The 11,164-nt window shown below is 36.5% G+C and overlaps 1 protein-coding gene across 3 annotated transcripts in view; it reads left to right on the forward strand.

The window, feature by feature from the left end:
* LOC132400926 (cAMP-specific 3',5'-cyclic phosphodiesterase 7B-like) overlaps nt 1-10,481 on the forward strand; it is a 131,170-nt gene extending 120,689 nt beyond the window's left edge. For all 3 annotated transcript variants that reach the window (XM_059982488.1, XM_059982490.1, XM_059982487.1), the window contains 3 exons: nt 3,757-3,853; nt 5,526-5,606; nt 8,160-10,481. In XM_059982488.1, coding sequence (XP_059838471.1) covers nt 3,757-3,853; nt 5,526-5,606; nt 8,160-8,368 — 387 coding nt within the window. In that variant the 3' untranslated portion in view covers nt 8,369-10,481. The remainder of the gene's footprint in view (nt 1-3,756; nt 3,854-5,525; nt 5,607-8,159) is intronic.
* The last annotated feature ends 683 nt before the right edge of the window (nt 10,482-11,164 follow it).

The following is an 11,164-nucleotide window of genomic DNA, read 5'->3' on the forward strand; positions in this document are numbered from 1 at the left end:
CACAGTCCACACCAAGTCCAGCTCCGTTGCTACTGTGCAGCTCACTGATAGGGTAGACTTGCAGTACTTGCTAGCCAGCAGTGTCTTGCGATAGCAAATAAGAGGTAAAGGATGAACAACTACAACTTTGGTTGGGCCCAGAGTGGCCCCTGCAGCCAAGCATGCCTGCATCTTAGTTGAGCTGTCAAAGTCATAATAAATTAGTGAGCCTGAAGTCTCCATAAAGGAGTTTTACACAGAACTGTGTGGACTTGCATGCATAAGATTACAGGAATTCTGTATTCCTGTGGGCTGTGAAGTTAGCTTTGGTTTGACCGGACACAATACAGCTGTCCATTCTTTTGAGAGCGTTGGGGTGGGCAGCAAATATAAGCTCAATTTCTTTATTTATTTCATCGAGTTGGTTCAAAAATATTTAATTATTCCATAATGTTTATGAGTATTTCATTTCAACTTCTTAAATTTTCAGTATGTTTAATTTTTTTTAGTTTTAATTATTTACATGGACTTATTTGTAACTGCCCAAGATATTCTATCAAAGCTATTCCATGGACAGTACTTCCTAGCTGCTAACTCAGCAGCAAATCACAGCCCTTGACTTGATCCACGTTATTCTGATTTTAATAGGCAGGTGACCAATAAACTTGGACAATGCACCAGTCAGTGGAAGGTCCAGACCATTATTCCTTAAGCATGTGAATATATGTAAAGGATGACTGCCTTTTATTATCACAGCTCTAAAGCTATTACACTCCGATAGTCGCTTCAGTATTAAACCTGTCTTGACTCATATTTTTGTTTGAATTGCAAACTTACACTTTGCCTCAAGTGCCCAAAACACACTTAAATGTAATTTAAAAATTTATAAAATACACGTTTACTTGAAATATTTCTAATAGAGCATTTCATTCAGCAAAATTTTTATCTTCTCCAGTAAATCAGGATTACAACATATTGTGGTAATGCTACTTGGCTTTGGAGAGAAACAACTGGGCTATTGTCTGTATTTGAGGTCTCTCCTTGCAAAACGTTATGTTGCTATGTGAATGGGCTTTAAAATGTCCTATCAAAGATGTTAATTTTTTACATGATGTTCTCAGGCTTGGCTAATTACTGCTCAAGGACCTGAATATTGGAATTCAGTAGCATTCAAAATCTATTTTTCTTTTAAATTATTAAATACTTAAAAAATTTTAAGGCAAACACAAAAAATTCAAAAATGTAAGTGACTAGATACCTACCTCCCTAACAACCACACTTCTCCATTAAAACAGATGTATTCACACTTTCCACAAGTTCCAAACTGCAATTTCAGCAGGTAAATTCAGAAACATAAATGAGTCCAGTAAGTTTATATTGTTGTTATAGACCAGTGTTGGAACATACTGTATACCTGGAAAGCACTGGTTGAGTGCTGCAGCAAACTTGGGACTTCCACAGTGATACTGAGCATTCTAACGTTCTGATCCTTTAACAGTGTGAGCTCACATTACTCAGCTAGAACAGTCCCTTAAGTTGACTTAAAGTGAGGAATTGAAGAACAGATAGGGAAATGTGAGAGTCTATGCCCACCGATCACCACAGTTCTTGAACACATTAGGTTGTGGAGTATAAAACATTACTTGTTGGAAGAGGCCTGCCTAAATGTGGAACCTGATGATGACAAATGACAATCATTTTTGACAGGTTCTTCACATGCAGTACGCAGTCTATGGCTATTTTTCTGGAGATCTAGAAATAAAAACTTGACTCTAATATAGCAGTTATTATTATTAGATTAGTGATCAAGAATTCAATAGAGCAGATAACACAATGTTCATTATGCTTAAGTTGCGTGTCATAATTTTATTAAAGATAATGTCACTAGCGAACAGCAATCTGGTCTGTGACATCCAACCCAAAGTGCCCTTCCACGTGGTGCTTCTTTTCCCATGGGTCCCCCAACTTACAGTTGTGGAACTTAAAATATATCACATCAATTAATCAGTAAATGTGTACCTTTATTTAAGCCCTGGTTTCTGATTATAACATTTGATAACAGAATGTACTAGATCACTGTACCTCAGATTCTTCAGTATGAAAATATTAATCATATTAGTTTTCTTGAATATTTTATTGTCTGCCTTAAATTTCTATGAATAACTACCATTATTGACAGTTTCTTGGAATTGTTAGCTCTTATTTTCGAATTAAAGGTTATTCCATGTAGTTATCTATTTCAGACATCTGGTGTATTTGCAAGAACTGTGTATCAGTGATAAATTGCAATTTAGTATTCCCTGTTCCTTTCTTGTCTCCAGAATATTAGTTCTGGAGACTATAGAAGGGAACAACAAGCATCTCCCTCCTCAAGATTTTGAAAATGGAGTTCACATCTGTCAGTTTGTTTGGATTAACAACATCTCCTCCGCAAGCTCCATCAGCACAGGTGCCTCACATGGTTTTGCACTTTGCCCCCTGCACTACTGTCTTTACACCTATGACTGTGTGGCTAAGCATAGCTCCAGTGCCATATTCAAGATTGCTGATGACACCACTGTTGTGGGCCAAATAAGAGGTGGTGATGAATCAGCATTCAGGAGAAAGATTGAAAATCTGGCTGAGAGATGTCAGAACAACAACCTCTCACTCAATGTAGGCAAAATCAAGGAACTGATTATAGACTTCAGGAGAGAGAAACCAGAGGTCCATGAGCAAGTCCTCATCAGATGTGGAGAGCATTAGCAACTACAAATTCCTGGGTGTTCCTATTTCAGAGGACCCAGCACATAAGTGCAATTGCAAAAAACTGGGTCAGCGCTTCTGCTTCCTTAGGAGTCTGCAGAGATTCAGCATGACATCTAAAACTTCTGTAGATGTGTAGTGGAGAGTGTATTGCCTGGCTGCATCATAGCCTGGTATGGAAACACCAATGCCTTTGAATGGAAAATCCTACCATTGAACACATCTACCATAGCAGCATCCATCATCAGAAATCCCCACCACCCAGGTCATTCTTGCTTCTCACTGCTGTCATCAGGCACTAGAGCCTCAGGACTTGCATCACTAGGTTTAGGAACAGTTACTACCCCTCAACCGTCAGGCTCTCGATTAAAAGGAGATAACTACAGTCACTTGCCCCATAATTGAGATGTACCCACAAACTATTATCACAGTTTTAAAGATTCTTTATCGCATTATTTCATGTTCTCATTATTTATCGCTTTTTATATTTGCATTTGCACTGTTAGTTGTCTTCTGCATTCTGGTTGATCTTTTATTGATCATGTTATAATTATTCTATAGATTTGCTGACAAGAACACAAATCACAGGATTGTATATGGTGATAAAATTTACTTTGATCTTTGACTGATCTTAGAGTAAAGAGGATAAAGAAATGTCATATATTTTTTTAAAAAGATGAACTGAAATGGAGAGGATCAGCTCATCACATCCTCCCTATCTATACCTTGTTACCTGAAATTGATATTCTATTCAGTTTCACTGAAATACTGCAAAGATCAATTAAAAATTATGCTTTATTTAGCATGGCCTTCCATGTAAGCTTCATAGTGCAGATACATTATTGCAATATTTAGACCAGATTTTAATTGAATGTATAATTTCTGAAATTTACAGGAAGTATTTTGACTTGAGTCTAGCTAACTGGCAGTTTTCAAGAACTTCTATATCATTCATTTACAAGTTGTTTTCAAAATTAATTTTAAAGTTGGTATTTGCTTAGGTAATTTTTCTGTTTTTGGATTGTTATTCAGATAGCACTTAAGTGTGCAGATATCTGTAATCCTTGTCGGGTCTGGGATATGAGCAAGCAATGGAGTGAGAAAGTCTGTGAGGAATTTTACCGACAAGGTTAGTGGGACTCGTGTGCTATGATGACTAAGTGATTTACAGTATATATTCTCAAGGCTACAAGGATTCAGAATCCAGAAATTTGTTTGGAAAATTTTACAATGGGAATGAAGGAGTGAGTCCTTCAGCTTGATTATTTCAAAATCCTGGATTTGTATAACTTTGAAACAATATGTGCCTTACTAATTTTCCAAAAATAATATCAACATCATTAGGCATTAAGGTATCAAATTATCAGCAAGCCTTGCTTTTACTCCTCAGTTCATTTTCTGTATTAAATGAAATAGATCAGTCTTTGACACATACATGAGAATGGTGCTTTAAAATCTCTAGAGTAAAAGAACATTGAAGATGTTGATCTCTGATTTGTAGTTCTCTTACTACTGGTAAATCATTTCATGAATGGCATTGTTAAATCTTTTCTACCTGTGTAGGATAACTGAATCCCAATAATCTGACCTGACTAATAAAGAAGTGATTGCTAGCACAAGAGAATGTTGATTAGACCATTGCGTTTATTCCTTGTTCTCTTCATTCAGCTAATTTTGTACCTAACTCTCAACAATAACGTGCTAGAGAAGCTCATCTGGTGGGCAGTGTCTGTAGAGGGAAACAGGCAGTCGATGTTTCAGATCAAGATCCTCCAGTCACAATAGCTGTCATGAATTCCTGACCGAGCCATCAAATCTTTATTCTCAAATAAAAAAACATACTTGTACATAATGTTACCAGTAACTAGAGTAACAAGTATATGTGCCAAAACAAAATGGATAATCAGAGTTCTGTATTTGGTTGGCTATTTTGGAAAGTCTGTTTAAATTTGTTTCCTTTTATTTACTTCACAAAAAAAGTCATTAATACTTAGTTAAGTATGCTTAATTATAGTTTGAAAGCAATCCACTATAGCTAAATGGAGTTCAAGAAGTTTGATAATGTTACATTTTCCTGCATGTTTGGTCTTAAAATCACTCATCATTTGATATGTAAACTGACAGATAAGTTACCCGTCTTCCATCTTTGTATTGTACCCCTCTACATGATCAAAATTAATTTCCAGATTCCTTCAAAAAAAAAACTATTCACCTTTATACATCAGGTTAGAATTCAGCCGTAAGAATTTTTAATCACATGGAAATGTGGGCTGTATGGGAGACCAATACCATTTTTGTTCAGAGTCTTAAAGAAATGGTATTTTTCCATGTTATGCTTCATGTATGCAATAATTAGTCATTCTCACTCACACACACTGCTGCTTTAATTCTGGGTGGGCCACTTTGATGTAGGTGATGGGAGCAGATACACTGAAATAGGCTGCCGGAATAATTGTTATCGTTGAATACCCCTGCCCAAACCCTCAAAGCTTGAGCACTGAACCTTACACTGGAGTAAACTTAACCCTCCAATGAAGGCGTATTCATCCTTTCACGGTCAATGCCATTTCTAAAGTCTGTATTTGACAACAAAATCATAAGGCAATGTCATGTTCCATGCTCAGAGGCCTGATTGTGTAAGTCATCATACATACTGGAGACTTGGTATTAGATCATGAGCTGTATATTCACAGTAGTACACTGATTAATTTAAAGCTACACAATTAATGCATAAGGTATGAAAACATTGTATTATATATAATTTTTATTCATTTATTTCTGCTTGCTTACTTGGCTTGCAGGTGACTTAGAGGAACGTTTGAAGCTTGAAGTTAGTCCACTGTGCAATCAGCTGAAAGATACTATACCCAGCATACAAATAGGTAAAATAAATTTGATACTTTTTACAGACTTATTTTGCCTTGAAAATTGTAAAGGACAGGTTAAAATAATATCCCTCTGCATATTATAAGATTGTAGTGAATTTCCAATTTTTTACAGATCTAGGGGTAGTAATATCCTAAGTTGTCTACCTGAAATTGTGGGGGCTAGGTCACTGGAGGTATTTCTAGGGGAAGTAATTCTTTGTAAGGTTAGAAAACTGGGACAGGTCCATATGATATTAAAGTGCAGCAGATTTAGAAGCTGGGCCTAATCCACCCATTTTCTTCAGTTAAGCAGCCTTTATTCCTCTTTTGTAGCGGGGAACCAGAGTATTTTCTTCCCCTGCATATTTTCTTTTTGAAGTTCAATATTTTAAGATATTAAATTAGAGATCTTCACCATGTTCCTAAATGTTTGCATATAAGTATTACTAGGTCCTGCTGCAGACCTATATCGAGCTGTCCAGAACCTGGTCCTTCAACATGAAGTAGTGTGTTTTTTAGGAATTTACGCAATAATGACTCACCTAAGTTCAGAGCTGTTGTTTTGGCAGTGAGCATCAACTTGATAATAGATCTGGATTTGATGAGCATAATAGCATCATAGAAAAGCAGTGTGCAGATACACGCCCTTTGGCCCATCTTGTCCATGCCGAGCCATTTAAACTCCCTATTCTCATTGACCTGTATCAGAACCTTAGCCCTCCATATGCCTACCATCCATGTGCTTATCCAAACTTCTCTTAAATGTTGAAAACAAGTTCACATGCAACACTTGCACTGACAGCTTGTCCACACTCTCATTACGCACTAAATGAAGAAGTTTCCCCTCATGTTCCCTTTAAACTTTTCACCTTTCTCCATTAACCCATGACCTTTAATTGTAGTCCCACCCAATGACAGTGGAAAAAGCCGGCTTGTGTTTATCCTATCTATACCCCTCAACATTTTGTATACCTCTATCAAATTTCCTCTCAATCTTCTACATTCCAAGGAATAAAGTCCTAACCTATTCAATCTTTCCATATAACTCAGGTCCTCCAGACCTGGCAACATCCTTGTAAATTTTCTCTGTACTCTTTCAATCTTATTTATATCTTTCCTGTAGGTAGGTGACCAAAACTGAACACAGTACTCCAAATTAGGCCTCACCAATGTCTTGTACAACTTCAACATAACATCCCATGTCCTGTACTCAATACTTGGATTTATGGAAGCCAATGTGCCAAAAGCTTTCTTTATGACCCTTTCTACCTGTAATGCCACTTTCAATTAATTATGACCTGTATTCCTAGATCCCTTTATTCTACCGCAATCCTCAGTGCCCTACCATTCACTTTGCAAGACCTAACCACATTGGTCCTACCAAATTGCAACTCCTTGTGCTTGTCAACATTAAATTCCTTCTGCCATTTTTCAGTGCATTTTTCCAGTTGGTCCAGATCCTGCTCCAAACTATGGTAGTTTTCTTTGCTGTCCACTACACCCCAATCTTGGTATTATCCACGAATTTGCTGATCCAGTTTACCAGATTATCATCCAGATCATTGATACAGATGACAAATAGCATTGGACTCAGCATTGATCCCAGTGGCACTCCACTAGTCACAGGCCTCCAGTCAGAGAGACATCCATCTACTACCACTCTCTGGCTTCTTCCATAAAGCCAATATCAAATCCAATTTAAAACCTCTTCTTAAATGCCAAGAGACTGAACCTTCTTGACCAACATCCCATGGGGACCTTGTCAGATGCCTTACTAAAGTCCATGTGGACAACATCCACTGCCTTGCATTTATCAACTTTCCTGGAAACCTCCTTGAAAAACTATAAGATTGGTTAGACATGACCTACCATGCACAAAGCCATACTGACTACCCTTAAGCAGTACACGTCTATCCAAATACTGATATATCTGTTACCTTGGAATACCTCCCAATACTTTCACATTACAGATGTCAGGCTTACTGGCCTATAATTTCCTGCTTTATTTTCAGAGCCTTTCTTTTACAGCAGAGCAATATTGGCTATCCTCCAATCCTCTGGCACCTCTACTGTCACTAAGGATGATTTAAATATCTCTGCTCGAGCCCCAGCAATTTCTGTATTTGCCTCCTGCAGAGTCCGAGGGAAGACCTTGTCATGCCCTGGGGATTTATCACCCTAATTGACCTCAAGCCAGCAAACACCTCCTCTGTAATCTTTATGGGGTCCATGAAGTTGATGCCATTTTACTACGGACCCTGTGTCTGTCACCTGAGCAAAAAATCCATTTAAGATCTCCCCCCATCTCTTTTGGCTCCACGTATGGATCACCATTCTGATCTTCCGGAGGACCAATTTTGTCCCTTGCAATCCTTTTGCTCTTAACATCTCTGTAGAATCCCTTAGGATTCTCCTTCACTTTGTCGCTAAGGCAACCTCATACCTTCTTTTAGCCCTCTTGATTTCTTTCTTAAGTGTTCTCTTGCATAATATTTTGCCTAACTTATTAATAGCTTTTGAATTAAGGTGAAGATGTCATTAATTTAGTACTCTCCTTTTTTTGTCCAGGTTTTATGAGTTACATTGTTGAGCCCCTGTTTGTGGAATGGTCCCGTTTTACTGAAAACACAAGTTTGACCATAACAATGATGAGCCACCTGCGAAAGAACAAGGCAAGGTGGCGAGGTCTTGTTCTCAGACGACATAATAGTGAGGAAAGTACAGCCCAAGTGAATGAAGACAAAAGCAGAACTTCTCAGGAAGTTGAACACCAGTGATCTAACTCAGTTAAATAGTCCAGTAAAAAAAAAATGCCATGTTTTTCTTCAGACATTTTTCTTTCTCAAAATTTTCTTTTGAGCGAAGTGAAGAAATCTTGAGGACTGGAAGAACACCTCCAGTGGAAAAGTAGGAAGAGACTATTTGACACTGAAGGACAATTCATCTTTACCAAGTTTCTTGATCGGTCTTTAGTTTTGTAAACATGTGCCATGTATTACCTCAGCAGCCTTCCAATTGAATAAAAAATGACTTGGTATTTGATTTGCAGCAAAAGCAAAGTTTCACTCCCAAACTATCAAGCTTAAGGCTCAAAGCTTTTTACCTAGATTTATACTGTTAGGGACAGCCTTGGCTAAAAATGAGTCTGAATAGCGATGGAAGAGCCTCTGAAAGAACTTTGTGGTGCAGTAACAAAAGCTTGTTCAGCAATGTGGCTTTGACTACAAATGGCAACTGTTGAAGATCACAGTATTCAACTGTTCAGCTGGGCTGCACCATTGCTAAACACCAGCTTGAAAGAACTCTCAATCTCTTGGATTTGAGTATGCACTGAGAATAATACTTTTTTGGGAATGACAACCAAACTTTTTTCATTTTTGTACCTTTTACATCAGAAAGCAGATGTGGCATTCAGAACTGGATTGCATACCTACTGAGTACATGTTTAAATTCATTCTTGTATAGTTATAATAACAATAAAATTTAAGATGGAGAGATGTAAATATGATCAGTTACAAAGCATACACAATTCCAGGTTTTAATCTGTCCCAGTGTGTCTGTTTTTCTAGGAGTAAATATTATATAGAAGGGACAACAAGAAGAAAAGAAAGATCGGTACATTTAGAATTCTGCATTGAGAATATGTTTCACTGTGAACAATAAATACCATTGGTATTAAAACACAAGCCAAAAATTAGAATTATAGAACAAATGTAAATAGTTATATTACACTAAAAATTTTAAAACTATAAAGCCTTAATGTTGCACCCATTGCCATATTTTTACTGTTTTGATAATTAAGCACAAACATTCTTTGTATTAGACTAATTGTAATTACTAATTACAGCAAACAGTTTTATTTCTGTTGTTAAAAAAGTAACAATTCAATAACAATGCAAACATTCCACATTTTTCTTACATTATTTAAATTTATTTGTAATTGTTCGCTGTGGTCATTGAAGATTATTTCCATTTGCCTAGAGGTTAAGGAGGCAAATTTAATTCAATCCATTCAAGTTGAAAACTATTTGACAGTTTTGAAAGAAGTTGCTATTTTCCCAAATTCCCAGAATACCAACAAGGTTCAAGAAGGTGAAGGTTTCTTTCTGAAATGTACAAATAAGAAATAAACAGATCAGGTCTGAATACCATGTGGTCGTATCCCAGAAAAAGAGGTATTGGAACTATTTGTTATACTATAGCTGTGAATGAAAATCGTTCACAAACCAGCTGCAGAAATACTTTGTCATAAAGTCTTCTGTTTTTTAATGAATAATAAAACATTTGTATGTATTTCTGTTCAGAGGTAAGGAAATAAACTGTATAGTTGCACCATAATCTATTAAGGTAAGGCAAGCTTGTGGGTTTGAACAGCCAGTTCCTATTTCTCTGTAACCTTGAATTTGATATACATAAATATAAACCTCCTATGTTATATATAAATAACTTTCCTCTTACAGATATATGTACACCTAAACTTCAATCAACATCCCGTGGGCACTGTTCTGATTTAGAGGTTAGGTTTTTAAAGTACATTCCTGTAATCTATGTAAACAAGCCTTACAGCTGTATGATAGTATCATTTTAATGTAAACTTTGTCTAATGTTAAAAACGTGATGCATATTCTGTGAAATTTGCTGTGACTGCTATGCAGTGTTGCCAAGAATCATTATTTCTAAAAAAAAATCCCTAAATTTTAATCAAGAATGCAATGTATAATTTCAGTTCAAGGTTTTGGACTGCAACAATTAATCATAAATAGACTTTTGTAAATGTTACTGTTTCCACTTATGAAATATATAAACATCTAAACCAAAATGGTATATCAATCTAATTGGACTGATGGTGATTTTAATATTCAGTTTACACAAATGTAACATAAAGGAATAATCAACATATTCTTCTGTTGTGGGCTAATTTTATTATAGCATGCAGATTCATTCAAAATTTGGTCAAACATGGTAAATGATATTGAGTGATTCTAGCTCTATGAATTTGAATTTAGCTCTATAGTCTACACAATGCCCATATGAAATGCAAGTAAACCTTGCAGTTCCTTAGACGTGCTTTGCCATTGAACAAGATATTAACTTACTCTGTCTCCATGGCCTTTGGTCCCTTTAATATCCTCATTGATAAATAATTGATCTAGCCTGCGCCAACACCTCTGGAAATGGAAATGAAAACTGCAAGGATCACTTCCCAGTCTTGGTTCTTAATAGCCTATGCGTCCTTTTAAGACTGCAATCCCCAGTTCTATAAACCTGAGATAGGAGAAACATGTCTATCATCCTGAAGTATCTAAGAATTATGTAAAATTTAATGAGGGTTTGTCTGATTCTTAAACTGAGGAAATAGTAGCCAAGGCACCTCCAGCTTTCCTCAAAGGACATACTAGGTATACCAGGAACCAATATGATGTATCTTCACTGCATGTCCAAAGTAAGGAAATCTTTTCTTTGATTAAGGAGACCAGAACTGTACATGATATTCCGGGTATGATCTCACTTATTTAATCTATGAAGAGACGAAGTATTTAATGCCTGTAACTCTATCGACTCAGGCCTAGGGG

This window comes from Hypanus sabinus, chromosome 10 (assembly GCF_030144855.1).
Source record: "Hypanus sabinus isolate sHypSab1 chromosome 10, sHypSab1.hap1, whole genome shotgun sequence".
Lineage (NCBI taxonomy): Eukaryota > Metazoa > Chordata > Chondrichthyes > Myliobatiformes > Dasyatidae > Hypanus > Hypanus sabinus.